The sequence below is a fragment of the Thamnophis elegans genome, chromosome 1 (assembly GCF_009769535.1).
Source record: "Thamnophis elegans isolate rThaEle1 chromosome 1, rThaEle1.pri, whole genome shotgun sequence".
In the NCBI taxonomy this organism is placed as follows: domain Eukaryota; kingdom Metazoa; phylum Chordata; class Lepidosauria; order Squamata; family Colubridae; genus Thamnophis; species Thamnophis elegans.
In genome coordinates this window covers 168792118-168810956 of record NC_045541.1, presented here as the reverse complement: position 1 = coordinate 168810956, position 18839 = coordinate 168792118, and the positions used below count along the sequence as shown (strand labels likewise).

Genomic DNA, 18839 nt, shown 5'->3' with positions numbered 1-18839 from the left:
ATAAATTTATGTGAGGTTATAACAGGAAGAATAATGGAATTGTCGAACTTTTTGAGGGATAAAACAGATCAAGATCACGTGAAGTGTTAATACCCCTTGGTAAGGCCACACTTGGAATACTGCATTCAGTTTTGGTTGCCACGATGTAGAAAAGATGTGGAGACTCTAGAAAGAGTGCAGAGAAATCAACAAAGATGATTAGGGGACTGGAGGCTAAAACATATGAAGAACGGTTGCAGGAACTGGGTATGTCTAGTCTGATGAAAAGAAGGACTAGGGGAAACATGATAGCAGAGTTCCAATATCTCAGGGGTTGCCACAATGAAGAGAGAGTCAAACTATTCTCCAAAGCACCTGAGGGCAGAACAAGAAGCAATGGGTGAAAACTAATCAAGGAGAGAAGCAACTTAGAACTGAGGAGAAATTTCCTGGCAGTTAGAACATTTAATCAGTGGAACCGCTTGCCTCCAGAGGTTATGAATGCCCCAACTCTGGAAGTCTTTAAGAAGATGTTGGATAGCCATTTGTCTGAAATGGTATAGGGTTTCCTGCCTAGGCAGGGGGTTGGACTAGAAGACCTCCAAGGTCCCTTCCAACTCTGCTATTGTATTGTATTGTATTGTATAGATGTCCCAGACAAGTCATGGAAAAGCATATTTTATGAGTTTGTTTTAGAGCAGGGATGTCAAACTCAAGATTTGGGGACTGGATCCAGCCCTCAGGGTACTTAGATCTGGAAATAGCGAAACAGTGGCCTGCAGTACTTCTGCCAGTGAAAATGGAGTTTGGGAGGACCATGTGCTGCCCTCCCAAGCTCCATTTTCGCTGGTAGAGGGTTGCAAGAGGCTGTGGCAGCCGAAAATGGAGCTCAGGAGCTTGTTTTTGCTGGCAGAGTGCTTGGTCTGTGCCACAGGCGCCCCCAACACGAGTGACATCGAGCTGGCCACGCCCACCCTGGCCATCCCTCACCCGCGAGGTCAAGCACAACCCTGGTGTGGCCCTCAATGAAATTGAGTTTGACACCCCTGTTTTAGAGGATACTTTTCCTCAAGGAACCCAAAGTGGCGTATATAATAATTCCTCCTTGGCTTAGATTCTCATAAAAATTCTCTGAGGTATGATTGGCCCTAAATCACCCAGTGAGTTTCCATGGGTGGATTTGAACCTCAGTCTTCCTGGTCCTATTTCCCAATGCTTCACGCAGAGAACTCCCAAGAATCAGATAACAATAAATCAGGAACATTTGGACAAGAGACTCCTTAAAGCACTTAATCTTTCTTTTAAATAGCCTCACTAATGAAATGTTATATGTGAGGTACAGGTGATGCTGCTTCCTGCCTTCTGTAATCTTCCATGCTTCCCACCAGTCTTATATTTTTCTTACTCTAAAAATCTGGTTGAGGACGGCAACAACAACATTATTATTCCAGTCCAGCAGGCCTCATGTTGTGATTTGATGAAGCAAAAACTTTGTTGTTTCTCTCAACTATTACAATCCCCGATTGCCTCTTCCAAGCTTGCCCCAAAGGTGCTTTTTCCAAGACAATTGGACTTCCTTGGGTTTTTTTTCCCTTTGAAAACATTTCACTTCTCACCCAAGAAGCTTCTTCAGTTCTAACTGAAAAGCAGTTCTAAGAGAACTGAAGAAGCTCCTTAGATGAGAAGTGAAATGTTTTCAAAGGGGGAAAAAAACCCGAGAAAGTCCAGTTGCTTTTTGGGAAAAAGCACCTTTGGGACAAAACCATGGCCTGAATGATTGAGAAATCGCCATAGACTCAAATTTGTGCTTTGACCTCTCTCTACACAGGGACCATCTGTGTTCTGCTCTCCTTCCCCTTCATCTTCAGCCCATGCATCGGCTGCACGGAGAACACACCCGAGTGGGCTGCGCTCATCTACTTCATCCCATTTATTATCATCTTCCAGTTTGGCTGGGCAGCCACCCAAATCTCTCACCTCTCGCTCATACCAGAGTTGGTCACTACCGACCATGAGAAGGTAGAGCTCACAGCTTTCAGGTAAGATCTGACAGGAAAGCGGATCATCCTCTCAAGCCTTGTGGGCACCATTTGGCCCGTGGCACGACAAAACCGCGGTCCACTAAAGCGCACCTGATTAAAGCGCGTCGCTGACGTCATCAGCAGCGCGACAACAACGACCGCGGAGAAAAAAGGGCGCTTTAAAAAGCGCTTTTAAAGCAAGCTGATTCACGTAAAGGTAAGGGTTAGGGTTAGGGTTAGGTTAAGGGTTAGGGTTAGGTTTAGGGTTACGTTAAGCGTTAGGGTTAGGTTTAGGGTTAGGTTAAGGGTTAGCGTTAGATTTAGCGTTAGGTTTAGGGTTAGGTTAAGGGTTAGGTTTAGGGTTAGGTTAAGGGTTAGGTTTGGGGGGGTTAGGTTTAGGTTTACGCGTTAATTTTAGCTTTACCGCTCACAGCGTGCTTTTTTCGTCGCACTGTGATGACGTCAGGTACACGGTTTCGTCGAGCGCACTTTAGTCAACCACGGTTTTGTGGTGGAACCCATTTGGCCAACATGTCTGGCTTGCTGTGGCCCATCTCACTGACATCCACACCAAGAAATTCCCTGTCGAGTAGTGAGCACAGTGCAGAATGCCCAAGAGCGTTGCCGATGTGTGAACAACAGTTTGGTCTAGTGGTTAAGGCACCGGGCTAGAAACCAAGGCACTGTGAGTTCTAGTTCTAGTTCTGCCTTAAACATGAAGTCATCCTGGACCCGGGGTCTCCAACCTTGGCAACTTTAAGACTTGTGGACTTCAACTCCCAGAATTCCTCAGCCAGCTTTTCTTCACCGGCCAGCGCCCGCTTCACCTGCCCCTTCTCGGGTGGTTCCAGGCAGCAGAAATCATTTTGGGTGGCAGCGCGGCGATCTTAGGAGCCAAAGGCTTTAAATCAAGCTTGATTGTACCTCATTCCGTGTTTTTAACTTCCTAATCTAGCGTCCCCAAAAAAGGCTTTGTAGAGAGGAGATTGGTACTCTTCCCTTCCTCCACCCCCCCCCCCCAATCCGCTTGGATCTGTTATGCAGCAAAGAGATACGGTAGCTGGGCGCAAAAGCAGCAATAGCAAAAAGCACTGCATGAGAGATTCGGGTGGATTGAGGGCGGGGTGGAGGAAGGGAAGAGGACCAATCTCCTCTCCACGAAGACTTTTCTCAGGACGCTAGATCTGCACTGCACTTTCTCTCCGGAAAAAGTTATTGGCATCGTCGGGATCTTGGCTAGTGGAAGAAGCACGGGATGGAAAGAAAACTTCGGAATGCGGGAGGGCCGGGTCAGGAGTCTCCCTGGAGCCTGGCACCTGCTTTTGCCCCGAGACTAAAGAAGCGAGGTTGCGAAGAGGGCTTGTTCAAGGAGGCAGTCTTGCCGGATCATTTTCTTTGGGCTTCCCTTTCGCCGCTCAGGAACCACCGCGAGGAACCTTTAATCCAAATGAAAGGGATCCCCACCCCTCCTTGCCCAATGGGCCGGTCCCGGTCGAGCGCAGCAGAGGCCGTTCAGCAGCCCCGCATGTCTTCCCCTCCTCACTGAAGAGAAGAAGCAAGCCGACTGCCGCTCCTTGGGCCAAGCAGCTCCGCGTTTCCGCCAGTCTGAGGAAAAGGGGGAAAAAAATAAAGCACAGAGAGAGATGTTTAGTCCTGCCCTACCCTGGGAGGGGGTAGAGAAAAGCGGATTTGAGATCGATAAAAGCCTTACCCTTTAGGAAGACTGAGCCCCCACGCGTCATGTTTTTGCCCTCCCTGGCCCCCAGAAGCACTTTGCAGGCTTCACAGAAAATGGGGTGTGCAGAGGGAGGCCTGCAGATTGTTCCTGGGGGCCGGGGAGGGCAGAAACTTTTTCTAAAAATCTGCTTCTTCAAAATTTTGGTGCATCTTATACTCCAGTGCGTCTTATATTCTGAAAAATACAGTAATTAATTTTTAATAAATTAAAATTAACATTGAATACTGTGACTTGCAACCTCCGTTGCCTTCTGTTGGAGGACGCTACAAGTGTCATAAGTGCGAGCCACTTGCCAAACACCTGGGGCCCCAATGACGTGACCACTCAGATGCTGCAGTGGTTTTAAGAGCTGGTCATTAATCACATTTTTCAGTACCATCATAATTTCAGATAGTTATTAAACAAGTAGTCATTACTTGAGGACTGTAGGAGTGATTGTGAAATGTCCTAAATGAGTCTTTCTTTTGAGTTCCTTAATTGAAAAAAAAGAAAGTCAAAATAGCAATAGCCCTTAGACTTATATACCGCTTCACAGTGCTTTACAGCCGTCTCTAAGCGGTTTATAGAGTCAGCCTATTTCCCCCAACAATCTGGGTCCTCATTTTACCCACCTTGGAAGGATGGAAAGCTGAATCAAACTTGAGCCTGGTGAGATTCGAACTGCCAAACTGCAGGCAGCCGGTGACCAGCAGAAGTAGCCTGCAGTACTGCACTCTAACCACTGCACCACCACGGCTCAATGGAGTGAATCTGCTGGCTGGGTAAAAGCAGGAACCCAGCAAATGACATTTTTTGCAAGCCAAATTGCGCAACTGGCAGTTTTTTCCTTGGAGGATCATCCCCAGAGCTTCTATGCCCAGATGGTGGGAAACTTGAATTTCCAGGGTGGGGCCTGGTACTAGATGGGCACTGATATGAAGCAATCCTCTTTTTCCAGTTGTACTCTATGCTTAATAAACTCCGCCTGGTCTTCTTCCTGTTTTCAGGTATGCCTTCACTGTCATGGCCAATATCACGGTGTATGGAGTTGCATGGTTCCTCCTGCACTTCCAGGTCGATCCCACAGAGACAAAGAAACTCACCCAGCACCTCGGGCGCCACGACATTCCTGTCTTTCGGGTGGGTATTTGGCAAGTGGCAGAGAGGAGGTGCAAGACTGGACCTCTGTTCCTTGTTCTGTCAGTGGTTTGCTGCTTGAGTCATTGAAAATCGTGGGCGAGTTCCTTTTTCCGTTCCTCTTCACAAAAGATCCACTTCAGAAGTGGCATTCTAGCGGTTTGCAACAATTCACCCAAACCGGTAACGGAAATCACAGGTGGCCCTGCTCACTCGCCCGGGTTCTATGGCATCCCATTTTAGCAGGGGTGAAATGCTATCAGTTCGGGCCGGTTCGCATTTGCAGCATGCTAAAAAAAGAAGGGAGAAAGAAAGAAGGAAGGAAGGAAGGAAGGAAGGAAGGACTACAAACCTGGCACTAGATGCAGCTTCAGAGGATAATCCAGGGCTGGAAGGGAGCTGGAGGTCATCTAGTCCAACCCTGCTCCAGCAGGATATTGTTAAAGTGAGTTTCTGTCTTTTGACAGTCATATCACCCCACCACTAAGCCACGCTCACAGAACCAGTAGCAAAAAAATTTTAGATTTTACCACTGCCACTTAGGCCCCTTTTTTGCCAAAAGTGCATGCGCGGAAGGCTGAGTGCATGTGCGGAGGAGGCACGGGCGCTCACATTTGCGAACTGGTTCAGAAGGTAAGTGAATACCACTCCTGATCTACTTCCAAGATTTAGTCTTGCAGTCCTAACCTTTCTCTTTTATTTTGCCTCTGTTCCCCACTCTAGAACCTGTCCCTGGTTGTGGTAGGATGTGGTTCCATTTTTTCGCTCCTCTTCCATCTTGGGACTAAAGAAAAGACGCGGACAGTTTCCAGATTGCCTGATCCAGATGAGCATAGTCCCCTATTACCTCTGGAGCAAAAACAGCCCATTCGTTCCATCGTGCTTTGGAAACACTGGTTTCTGGAACCTGCTTTTTACCAGGTGAGTCTGGAAGGAAGAAGACCACACCTTCTCTCACCATTATAGTTCACTAGCTGATAGCCTGACATTGCCCAGGTATTTATTTATAGGGGGAAAATGTGTGGGCCAAACGTAATTTCTAATGTTGGATTTCCCCCCGTACCAGAAGGAGCCCCCTTATGGAGTACTGTGAGGCCGTTACATGGCAACTTTACTGCACTGTACAGTAGAAGCAATTTTACAGTAGTACAGTACAGGCCATATAAAGGCACAACAGGCTGCATTTTAACAGAACACACACACCAAGGGGTGTTAGGGGTGTCTCACCCCCACAGTATTTTTCTCCAGAGAGTAAGTCATCTATGTACCAAGCTGGGTTGAAATTGCTCAAGGTGTTCCAGAGTTATGCTGGAACACACACACACACACACACACACACACACACACACACAGAGCCATTTTTACATATATAGATTCTTTTTCCAGGATCAAGGAATTTGCGAAGGCTTGTCCTGCAAATATCTAAAAGGCCCAAAGCATTCTTTCCTTGTGGTCCCCTCCAACAACATTTGATAAATTCATTGTACTGGTGTTTTTCAACCTTAGCTACTTTAAGATGGGTGGACTTCAACTCCCAGAATAGTAGGATATTTCTGGGAGTTGAAGCCCACCTATCTTAAAGTTGCTAAGATTGAAAAATGCTACCCTATGCACTTTATCATTTGTGGCTAGAACAGCTATTGGCCCATGCTCCAAATCTGACAATTTTAAGACTTGTGGACTTTAGCTCCCAGAATTCCCTAGCCAGCATGGCTTGCTGAGGAATTCTGGGAGTTGAACTCCACAAGTCTTAAAGTTGCCAAGTGTGGAGACCCCTCCTGTAGAGGGATGATGGCAGGCATACATTGGAGAAGATGGGCTTGGTGTTTTTGACAAAATGTAAATAAATGCCAAGTCAAAGATCAGCATTTCTGGAATCTGGAATCCCTCAGAATGTCATCTTCCTTTAATCTTTTAAAATATTTTATTTTCTTTTCATAACACACACTCACATGTATACTATACATAGCCCATATCATATAGTATTAAATAATAATTACATCAGTTCCTCTTGTCAACAATGCCCCCCAAAATAGGAACCCATTATAGCTCTTCTGCTCTCCATACGCCTCTTTCTTCTACCACCCTCCAACTTTCTATCTTCCTTCCATCATCCCCCTCTACTCTACTTCCCCTAGAATGTCATCTTCCTTAATTGGTTGGCTTTATACATTAGATGTAATTATAATGTAATTATACATTAGATGTAATTTTAAACCCCAAAAGGAAACCATGCGAGCAGAGAAATCGTTGTGTTGTCTTTATCTCTCTGTCTCGGCTAGTCCAAATTTCTACCATTATCCCTTTTCTTTTCCAAGTCGATTAAAGCCAAGCAAATGAGTAAAAGTTCTCCATCATTCTCAGAAGCAGCCCATCACCTTTTAAAAGCAATTCTTTATCATGGCCTGTGCTGCCCCAGCAGTATATAGCTAGTGTAGGAATTAAGAACTGTCTCCTTTAAGAAACTACCTCATGGGAAATGTAGGCAGAGACTGCCTTATAGGAAATGTAGTTCTATAACATGTGATCACATCTATGTTTCTGATTGGCTACTGGGACATTTGCCCACGTACAAAGTTTATAGCCGGTCAGTTTGAATGCCTTTGTGAACCGGAATAGTAGTGTGTATCTCCACTCAGCATGGGAGTAAAATCATCATCTTTTTACACCACATGTTGGGATAGATTATGGAAAGTCAGAAGTATCTTAACACTGAACTGTAAGTTTTGCTATTAAGAATGCCTGATAATAAACTTGATCTGAAAGAGATTCCTAAGCATGGAGTTAACTACATGCCCCAGGCAAGCCTACAACGTCCGAGGCAGAACATGGCCTCTGAACTACACATATTCTAGAACAGCCTTGGCAACTTTGAGATGTGTGGACTTCAACTCCCAGAATTCCCCAGCCAGCAGTGTTTCTCAAACTTGACTGTGATTCTATGATACTAAGTCAGAGGTCCTTGGAGCTCTCTGAGGTTGGTTGATTTTTTGCAGACATGCCATTACCCAAATTAGGTAGCATTGTCAGTGCACTTCGGTATGTCTACCTGAGACTTCTCAGGAAACAACAACTGAATGAAAAACTGCTAGTGACCTTCTACCGCTACACCATAGAGAATATTTTAACTTACTGCACCTGTGTATGGTTTGCCAATTGCACAGTGGCAGATGGCATGGCACTCCAGAGGGTTAATGTTATTGCCCAGAGGATCATTGGTTGCCCTCTCCCCTCCTTGGAAGAGCTTTATAGCTCCCAATGTGTTAAGAAAATTCAAAATAGATCCATCTCATCCTGGACACCTTTTTTTTTTGAACTATTACCATCTGGCAAACGGTACAGGATAATAAAAACGAGTACAAATAGGCTGAAAAACATCTTCTATCCCAGAGCAGTAACTGTGTGGAATTCTATGGTATAGTGCAATATTAATGCAATATCAGAGGTTTCCAATTCCAATTATATAGCCTGTGAAGGGTGTGTGTTTGTGCTTTTATTTTTATAGTTATAATGTACACTGAAGATGTATACATTAATTTCGTTGTACGTTGTGCAATGACAATAAACTAATGTGCCTATGTAATACCATTTTCTTGCCTCCAGGTGGCGATGCTGTACATGTTCACCCGTCTCATTGTCAACCTATCTCAGACATACATTGCAATGTACCTCACCAACTCGCTGTTGCTTCCAAAGGTAAGTATGATCTTTGGGAAGGGGGAAGTTTGGTTTATATTGTCTAGATTCTAGTTAGTAAGATTTAGATTAACTTTTTGTCATCTGCTGTGCTTCAGAGATGGAGAAGTGAAGTAGTCTGTAGTCTTCAGGTGCTTCTTGGGGGAGGCAGCTTGGGTCTCCAATTATTTTGCAGCATTAGAACTGTAGTATAGTATTATTAAGAAATTACTGTATACAAGGGTCTATTTTGAGAAGGTATTGGACATCAGAGCCAAGGTGGCGCAGTGGTTAGAGTGCAGTACTGCAGGCTACTTCAGCTGACTGCTAGCTGCAGTTCAGCAGTTCAAATCTCACCGGCTCAAGGTTGACTCAGCCGTCCATCCTCCCAAGGTGGGTAAAATGAGGACCCAGATTGTTGGGGGCAGGGCAGTAGGTTAACTCTGTAAACCGCTTAGAGAGGGCTGTAAAAGCACTACGAAGCGGTTATGCTATTGCTATCATTTATTCAGCTTCATGCGGTAGTCTGGAATTCTCTTCCCCAAATAGTACTTAATTTGGTGAGATTTTCCTAGCCTGCCTTTGAGATTTTGAATGTTTCCATACGAAAGCTGAGATTTCAGCATTCTTACACACTTTTAAGCCGTGTGTGATTTGACTTAAACAGAAAGTATTAGTAATATTTAGAAGGGCAACAGATCGCTGCAGCTTTACATAGATGTAACCTTAATGTCTCTTTTTGAACTTCTCTTGAGGCTTATCCTAATTCACAGGGTTGTTTTAATTGGCTAGAAATGATCTTCTAAAGTAGTGCTCTCAATGTAGGCAACTTTAAGATGTGTGGACTTCAGTTCCCAGAATTCCCCAGGAAGTCCACACTTAAAGTTGCCGAGGTTGAGCAACATTGCTCTAAAACTTTGGGGCTGATTAGAAATTTGAGCCTGTAGTGTCTCAATTCTATCTGAGCTTTGTAATTATAAGTAGTCCTCCCCTTACGACTGGTTGCTTAGCTACTGCTTCACATTCCAACAAATCTCCCTGGAGCTGCTTAACGACCAGTTTTCAAAGGTCCAACGAACACACACCCCATGGTCATGTGATCACATTTTGGCTGCTTGGCAACTGGCCAACATTTAGGACTGTTTGCAGTGTCCTGTGGCCATGTGACCACGATTTATGGCATTTTCTTTGGTCAGAAACTGACGTTTACTTCCAATTTCTGGTAAAAACCCGGCATTGGCTAACATTTAAAAACTGCTGCATTTGCTTAATGATCACAGTGCTTTGCTTAATGGCCACCACACTAAAGGTTACTAAATTGGGCACCGTCACAATGTGACCTGTTTAATAATGGCTCTCACTTACCACCCTAATTCTGAGCTCAGTTATGGTCATAAGTCAAGGACTACCTGAAATCTATTCCTGCCCTTGTCCTCTGCAAAACCCACCACTGTTGGGGGAGGATTTAATTAACAATAGGCTGCATTTGTTTTCTTGTCTTCTTCCCCGAAGGAAGAGCCTAAAGCAGTGGTGGCTAACCTTTTTGTCCTTGAAAGCGTGCGTGCCCACACCCATAATGTAACGCATGCACGACACCCCCTGCGCATGCACGCGACATCTCCCTGCACCCCATTTTGAGCCTAGCAACCTCCCTGAAACCACCTGGACCACAAATGAGGTGCAGGGGGGGGGGCACACTGCATCTCCTCCGCACTCCCCTGCACCCCCCCCCCCGCATATGTATCCGTCTCCCGCTTGAATGGCAGACTCAAAAATCAGCTGGCTGGCGGGAAACGCATGCACATGTGCGGTGGAGTTGAGCTGGGGTGACGGCTCGCGTGCCCACAGAGAGGGCTGTACGTGCCACCTGTGGCATGCATGCCATGGGTTCGCCATCATGGGCCTAAATGGTTTTATTCCCTTCTCTCTCAACCTTTTTACAGAGATACATTGCCACAATCCCCCTGGTGATGTATATTAGTGGCTTCCTCTCCTCCTTCTTGATGAAAACTGTGAACAAACGGATTGGCAGAAATGTGAGTACTCCCAGCCTTTCTTTTTCAGTGTTTGCAGCCCTAAAGGAAAATTTGGCTTTCCTGCCAGTTATCCTTGCAACTACTGCTTCACTGACTCCCGTGCACGCGTAACGGAGTGAGCTCCCCTTACTTGTCCCAGCTTCTGCCAACCCAGCAGTTCGAAAGCACATTAAAAATGCAAGTAGAAAAATAGGAACCACCTTTGGTGGGAAGGTAACAGCGTTCCATGCGCCTTTGGCATTTAGTCATGCCGGCCACATGACCACGGAGACGTCTTCGGATAGTGCTGGCTCTTTGGCTTTGAAATGGAGATGAGCACCGCCCCCTAGAGTCGGGAACAACTAGCACATATGTGTGAGGGGAACCTTTACCTTATGGGACAACCATAAGCTGGATGACTGAGAACTTCCATAGGTGTTGAATGAATATTTTGTGTAGCAGTGATTAATGTATCCATTTTTTGGAAGTGAAAATAATTTCTTTTCTCATGTTAGCTCACCTACTTCCTGGGACTGCTGATTATCTTGGCCTTCGCCTCTTGGGTGGCCATAGCTGAGAAACTCGGCATAGAGGTTTACGGGGCTGCTGTCCTGCTTGGGACCGGATCAGCCACCATCCTGGTAACTTCCCTCTCCATGACAGCTGATCTCATCGGGCCCCACACGGTATGAAGCACTTTGTGTAAAAGATGGAGTCAGTCCTGCTTTAGGAACTGGGTACAAATTCAGTGCTAACCCTTAATAAAAAGCAGGGGGGAAAACATTTCTTAAAGAAGCAATGTGGGATTTCTGAATCATAAAAAAGAGTGTGATTCCTTGGGAGCTCCAAAGATACCATATTTTTGGAGTATAAGATGCATCTTTTTCTCTCAAAAAAGAGGCTGAAAATCTGGGTGCATCTTATACACTGAATACAGCATTTTTTGCCTCCCGAAATCCCGCCCCCTTCATTAAAATGGCCGTGCATAGCTTTTAGAAGACTTTCAGAGAGCTCCTGGTGGCTGGGGAGGGCAGAAATGAGCAAATTTTGCTCAATTTCCCCCCAGCCCCCAGGATAATAAGCCTCCTAAAGACTATCAATGCCCTTTTTTGGACCAAAAACGGGCCAGTTTTTGCTCATTTTTGCCCCACCCCCCAGGAGCACTCTACAAGCCTCCTAAAGGCTATTCATGCCCTTTTTTGAAGAAAAAAATAACGGCCCCGTTTTCACGACAAACGGGCCGTTTTTGGGAGGTTTGTAGAGTGCAAAAACTTTTTTTCCCCCCCAATTTGCCTCTTCAAAACCTTGGTGCGTCTTATACTCTGAAAAATATGGTATCTTCCAGGGAACAACGCCAAAGATGTGGCCAAGGCTATCCTGAGAGGCGAGCGATTCAAGATGGCAGCCATAATGACATGATCAAAGCCACGCCCCTTTTTATGCGCCTGACAAGGAGGCAGGACTTGAATTCCCACCATGGTGGTCACCATCTTGAATTAGGTGGGGCTCGTGGGCTGTATATCATTTGCAGCATTTTTGCACAATTCCCACGTCTTGACTAATGTTACAGGGACTAAAAGGAGTCTTAGGGTGTCATAATATAACTGTTCATTTTTAGAAGCACGTAAGGCCACTCGTTTATTTGTTTTTATGGGGAATATGAAGGACAGAAGGTGCTTTCAGAGAGGCTTAGAAATAAATGGTTTATTGCCATGTTGTACACCTGTGTTTCTCATCCTCAGGAGCTTTAAGGCGTGTGGACTTCAACTCCCAGAATTCCCTGAGGAATGCTGGCTGAGGAATTCTGGGAGTTGAAGTCCACACGCCTTAAAGCTGCCGAGAATGAGAAACATTACTGTAAGCAAAGATCTACCACAAGTGTTGTGGGGGGGGGGGGGGGGGGAAGAAAGAGAAAAGAGAAAAAAAAAGAATGCAAGCCTCAGAATGGTACTATACCAGAGCTGTCGAACTCAAGGCCCATGGGCTGAATCTGGCCCGCGGGGTGCTTAGATCCGGCCCGCAGGGCCGCCCTAGAAACAGTAAAGGACCGTCCCACTGTGCTTCTGCTAGCAAAAACAGAGCTTGGGAGGGCAACACGCAGCCATTCCAGGCCCCATTTTCAGCTGCGACGGCCTGCTACAGCCCTCTCCCACCAAAAACAGAGCTCAGGAGGGCCACGCACAGCCGTCCCAGGCCTCATTTTTGCTGACAGAGCGCTTGGGCTACCACAGGCGCCCCTGACATGGGTGACATCATGCTGGCCATGACCACCACCCACCCACCCCCGAGATCAAACACAACCCTGATGCAGCCCTCAATGAAATTGAGTTTGACACTCCTGTACTATCCTGTAGAGCTATCTTGTGGTTTGCCTCTTCTTTTTGTTTCAAAGTTTTGCTTTCTGTCCAGGGTGAGACCTGGCAGCCACTCAACAGTGGTCCTGATACATCTGTGGCTCATTTTCTCCGATAGCACAGCGGCGCATTCGTCTACGGGGCCATGAGCTTCACTGATAAAGTCGCCAATGGATTGTCGGTGATGATTATCCAGGACCTGCATCCATGCCCGTAAGTGAAGGGTGGGCCACAGTGAGACAGCCATGGGGGTGAAAAGAAGGTTGGTGAGCAGGCCTCTTTGGTACATCAGTGACTCAAAGAGCAGAGAAAATGGAGGGTACTTTTGGGAGAAATGTTTCTATTGTGTAGTGGGATTTAGCAGGCAAGAAGCAGACCGCCATAGATACAACGGCATTTATTGACTCAAGATAGAACTGAGGGAGGAGCCAACGTCGCAACAATATGGACGTGGGGTCTCGATGCTCCGAGACCGCAGCCAACACTTTTGCCGCTGGGTGGTCCAATCGGACCTAAACCATTCCGAAGAGACGGTGAACGTTTTTTTTGTCAAAGAAACGACATGCATAGCCTTCAGGAGTATTTTAGAGAACTCCTGGGGGCAAGGGGGGGGCAAAAATGAGCAAAGATCGGCCCATTTTTCACTCATTTTTGCCCTCAGCAGCACTCTGGAAGCCTCCTAAAGGCTATGCACAGCCATTTTTGCAAAGGGAGCAGGGTTTCGGGAAGCCAAAAATGCTGTATTCAGTGTATGATGCACCAGATTTTCACTCTCTTTTTTGAGGGAAAAAGGTGAGTCTTATACTCTGAAAAATACAGTATATACATTCAATACATAACAGTTTCTGCTTGTCAGAACACGCCAAGTGGGGTGGTTGGGCTTTTTAAACGCCCATTTGAATGATGCTGGACTCATCATGTATTATCCATTACATACTAGCGTTAAACCAGGATTTACTTAACCACAATTTATTTAATAAACCATAATTGGCTGTACTATAGTATCCACTAGGCTGTCCAGTTCAGTTGCAAACCATTATGATTTAAGTTTTATGCATTAAGACAAACCTTAAATACTGGTATATGGACCCTGTACAGGTATATTACAAGTGGAAACTATGATTGCTCAAACCGTAGTTCAGTTTTCATATTACATTACTGCCTACGTTATGCTCACAAACCATATTGCTGTATTTTTCGGAGTTTAAGACGCATCTTTTTCCCTCAAAAAAGAGGGTGAAAATCTGGGTGCATCTTATACACTGAATACAGTATTTTTGGCCTCTTGAAACCCCGCCCCCTTTCAAAAATGGCTGTGCATTGCCTTTAGGAGGCTTCCAGAGTGCTCCTGGGGCCTCAGGAGAGCAAAAATGAGTGAAAAACGGGCCATTTTTTGCTTGTTTTTAGCCCCCCCCCCCCATCCCGCAGGAGCACTCTATAAGCCTCTTAAAGGTTATTCATGCCCCTTTTTTGACAAAAAAAATGGGTCCATTTTTGGGAGGTCTGCAGAGTGGAAAACGTTTTTTTTTAATTTGCCTCTTCGAAATCTTGGTGCGTCTTATACTCTGAAAAATACAGGCATATCTTGTGGAACCTCCTAACTTTAAAATATCTGGACTGAGATCTTTTGGAAATGGGAATTTCAAGAGGGAGCGTTAGAGAGATCATAGCTGAGGGGAATCCTCCATGTACCAAAGCAGTCTACCATAAAGTGTACAGTGATTGAGGAACGGCATTGGTAGTAGGCTCCGCAAGACTCTTGAAATGGCACTAATGAGAAACATTGCTCCATCCAATTTTTGTTTGTTTGTTTTGATCCTACACTGTTTTTATGATCTCCGGTGGGATTGCCAGCTTTGCTTAAGCCATGGGTTCTGAAGAGAGAGCTTCCATGTGTAAGAGCAGTCTACACAAGCTAATACTTATCTTCATGTTGCGTTTCTTTTTCTCTGTTCTCGTCTCCATCCCCACCCTTCACAAAATCCAGGACTCAGCTCTGTTGCAACGGCTGTGTGACTTTCTACCACTGGGTAATGGTCTCGGTTACTGGAGGCATGGCAATCGTGGCTGCCCTGTTCCTAGCCACCATCATGATCTGGCCAATCAGCATCCGCTTCCGTAAGTAGGATTTGCTGCGATGGGCAAATTAGGGTGGTGGGAGAGGGAAGCAGAGAAGTGCAGCTGTAACTACAGATAGCCCTATGACTTAGCGTGACCCGTCAAAACCGCGGAGGACAAAAGCGCGCTCGATGAAAGCGCGCATGTGACGTCATCACAGCGCGATGAAAAAAATTAAAAATTGAAATAAAATTAAAATTAAAGCAAGCCGATTCACATAGAGGTAAGGGTTAGGGTTAGGTTAAGGGTTAGGGTTAGGTTTAAAGCGTTAGGGTTACGTTTAGTGTTAGGTTAAGGGTTAGCGTTAGGTTTAGTGTTACGTTAATGGTTAGGTTTAGGGTTAGATTTAGGGTTAGGTTAAGGGTTAGGTTTAGGGTTAAGTTTAGGGTTAGGTTTGGGGGGGTTAGGGTAAGGTTTTCGCTTTATTTTTACATTTTTCGATCACAGCGCGATGTTTTCGTCGCGCTGTGATGACGTCAAATGCGCGCTTTCGTCGAGCGCGATTTTGTACTCCGCGGTTTTGTGGTGGAACCATGACTTAGAACCCCAATTATCTGGGGAGAATTCCAGGTCATGGTTGCCCCAAAGGTGCTTTTTTCAAGAGGCAACTGGACTTTCTGGTTTTTCTTTGAAGACGTTTCGCTTCTCATCCAAGAAGCTTCTTCAGTTCTGACTGGATGGTGGAGAAACAAAACAACCACTCCATAAGTGCATGGCACAATATAGGAGAATAAACCCATTAGGACTAGATTCAGCAGTCCACCTGCATTTAAAAGACACATGCCACTTTTTTGAAGACAAAGTCCATGTTTTGGACAGAAAGGACTGCTGGTTTGAAATCGGGGTCAAAGAGGCCATCTATGTCAAAATTGAACAGAGAGGGAGGTCTACAACGTCATCTATCACGGGCAGGGATGTGCAGTCAGGAGAGGCAGAGCCTCACCACTGTCATCATGAAAAGAAAAAAAATGTGAAAGGAAAAAGGCTGAGCTAGTTGCTGCCAGAATCACCATGGATGACTCTGCTTAGTGCTTAACTGTTTAAAAAAGCCTCTAAAAAAGTGCCCTCTACAGGAGGCAGCAGGAGCAATAGCAATAGCAATAGTTAGACTTATATACCGCTTCATAGGGCTTTCAGCCCTCTCTAAGCGGTTTACAGAGTCAGCATATTGCCCCCAACAACAATCCGGGTCCTCATTTTACCCACCTTGGAAGGATGGAAGGCTGAGTCAACCTTGAGCCTGGTGGGATTTGAACAGCCGAACTGCTGAACTGCAGTCAGCTGAAGTAGCCTGCAGTGCTGCATTTAACCACTGCGCCACCTTGGCTCAGTGGTTAAATGCAGGAGAACGGTCTGACTTTATGATCACTCAAGCAGAGTGATCATCTGGTCTGACTTTATGATCACTCAAGCAGAGCTAAGCAAGTGTTAAAAGCTGAAAAATTCCTGACGTAGATGAGACACGTCGTTCTCCTGCCTCCTGTAGAGGGCGTTTTTTTAGAGGCTCTGGCAGCAACTAGCTCAGCCTGACCTCAGTTCATGGATTTTTCCTTTTACATTTTTTTTTCTTTTCATGATGGCAGGCAAGAGCAGAGTTGAAATCCTCTCTGAAACAGCTGGAAAAGGTACGTGTGGGTCGGAGGGAGGGGGAGGAATTCAAAAAGTTTGATTGCATGCAGAGCCACATTGCCTTTTCAAACACACACACACACACACACACAGCTGGATAAAAGTATATAAGCCCAACTTCACTTATTACAAGTTTGAAAAGGCAACGTGGCTCCACCTGCAATCAAAGGCTTGGATTGGAAGGAGCAGAGGAATTTTTTTTGGCGGGGGGGGGGATATGGCAGAGGAGCTGCTTTCAAGCCATTGGAAAATATATCCAATCCAACTTCTGTGTTGTGTTTGTTTGAAAGTGAGTGAGAGAGAGAGGGATCCAACTTTTCTGTGTGCGTGTGTCTGTTTGAGAGAGGGGGGAGAGAGGGAGGAAGGAGGGGGAGGGAGAAGAAAAAGAATGAAGTAAAACTTTTTCGCAAAGGAGAAAAACAAATGCTGTCGCTTTAAATCGGAACTGAGCATGCCTGGCTGTGGAATTCTGGGAGTTGAAGTCCACAAGTCTAAACAAATTTGAAACCCGTGTCAGTGCCTCACCAGCCATAAACCTCACCGCACGTCACTGGTCAGGGGTGGGATCCTACTGGTTTGCTCAGCACACACTTTGTGCTTGCTCGCTTCACTCGCAAGTGCTATATACCTCTTCACAGTGCTTAACAGACCTCTCTAAGCGGTTTACAATGTCAACACCTTGCCCCCAACAATCTGGGTCCTCATTTTACTGACCTCAAAAGGCTGAGTCAAACCAAACTGCTGGCAGCCGGCAGTTCAGCAGAAGAAGCCTGCAGTACTGCATTCTAACCACGGCGCCACCATGGCCATGCCAACGTTCACACCCTTGTCGACTGACTCAGATTTATGATGGTTACAGTATCTCGGGGTCATGTGATCACTTTCCAAGAAGCCAAGTCAATGGGAAAGCCAGATTCACTTAACAACTGTGTGACTAACTTAACAACTGCACTGATTCACTTAACAACTGTGGCAAGAAAGGTGGTAAAACGGGGCAAAATTGACTTAACTCTCTCACTTGGCCACAGAAATTTTAGGTTCAATTGTGGTCGTAGGTCGAGGACTGACTGTACTTTTTTTTTAAAGCGGGGGAGGGCATGTGGAAAAATTCTGGCTAATGAATTGCATTTCTCCTACAGATAATGTTGCGATTTCAGGATTAACAGGGGTGAAGCCAAGCAACTCCCAGTATTTGGAGGAAGGAGAATCACTGGCTGTGGTGAATTGAGGCATCTGAAGGAGGAAAGCTTGGACAGGATGGAGTTGCAACAGAATGGAAATCCAAAGAACTGTTTCATCCAGCTTGGATTTGCCCCTTATTTGCTCTCTGGACCCAACATGGACAATCCCAGCATATTTTGCACAAATCTTCCTTGACCCTTTATGGGAAGATTCTTTCCTTTGACCACTTCATTCCCCCAGTTGGTCCCTTGTGCAGCTAGTGGAGTACTAGCAATAAAGCAAGATCTTCCACCACCTAATCCATTCCCTTTTTCTACCTATTTGTATTTAAAAAGTAAAAATAAATAAATGTGGGGTTTTTTATTTAAGAAATAATTAAACTATCTTAAGTAAAAAAAAGTTCTAGTTATGTTTTTACTTTGCTAAATATTGATCTGTAAAATACAGGGGGAGGGGATAGATACTGATTTAGAGGTAAACATGTGCTACATATGTCACACATATGTGCTAGTCGTTCCCAATTCTAGGGAGCAGTGCTCATCTCCGTTTTCAAGAGAGCCAGCGCTATCCAAAGATGTCTCTGTGGTCATGTGGCCAGCATGACTAAGCTGTTACCTTCCCACCAAAGGTGGTTCCTATTTTTTTACTTGCATTTTTACGTGTTTTCGAACTGCTAGATTGGCAGAAGCTGGGACAAGTAACGGGAGCTCACTCTGTTACGCGGCACTAGGGATTTGACTCGCCGAACTATCGACCTTTCTGATCAACAAGCTCAGCATCTTAGCCACTGAGCCACCGCGTCCCTGATTTAGAGGAAGATTACTCTCAAAAAGGCTGGTTTGTCTGGGTGGAAAGGTAAAACCCTGAATTCTGTATCTTGATCATTACTGCCATCTTCACCCATAACAAACATATTGTGGTTTATTTGTCGGTGCTTGAATCACTAACACCGGCATACCTCGCCCCTTTCCTTCTCTTCTTGTCCCCAAACCGGACACAGATGAATATTGTC

At 45.5% G+C, this 18839-nt stretch overlaps 1 protein-coding gene across 2 annotated transcripts in view; it reads left to right on the top strand.

Moving 5' to 3' along the window:
- Positions 1 to 18202, top strand: part of MFSD12 (major facilitator superfamily domain containing 12) — a 38569-nt gene extending 20367 nt beyond the window's left edge. The window contains exons 2-11 of one of the 2 annotated variants that reach the window (XM_032216044.1): positions 1808 to 2018; positions 4725 to 4857; positions 5578 to 5775; positions 8458 to 8550; positions 10473 to 10565; positions 11060 to 11230; positions 13017 to 13111; positions 14886 to 15016; positions 16600 to 16641; positions 17785 to 18202. In XM_032216044.1, coding sequence (XP_032071935.1) covers positions 1808 to 2018; positions 4725 to 4857; positions 5578 to 5775; positions 8458 to 8550; positions 10473 to 10565; positions 11060 to 11230; positions 13017 to 13111; positions 14886 to 15016; positions 16600 to 16641; positions 17785 to 17873 — 1256 coding nt within the window. In that variant the 3' untranslated portion in view covers positions 17874 to 18202. The remainder of the gene's footprint in view (positions 1 to 1807; positions 2019 to 4724; positions 4858 to 5577; positions 5776 to 8457; positions 8551 to 10472; positions 10566 to 11059; positions 11231 to 13016; positions 13112 to 14885; positions 15017 to 16599; positions 16642 to 17784) is intronic. The other variant, XM_032216831.1, reaches the window with a different exon arrangement.
- Positions 18203 to 18839: the final 637 nt, after the last annotated feature.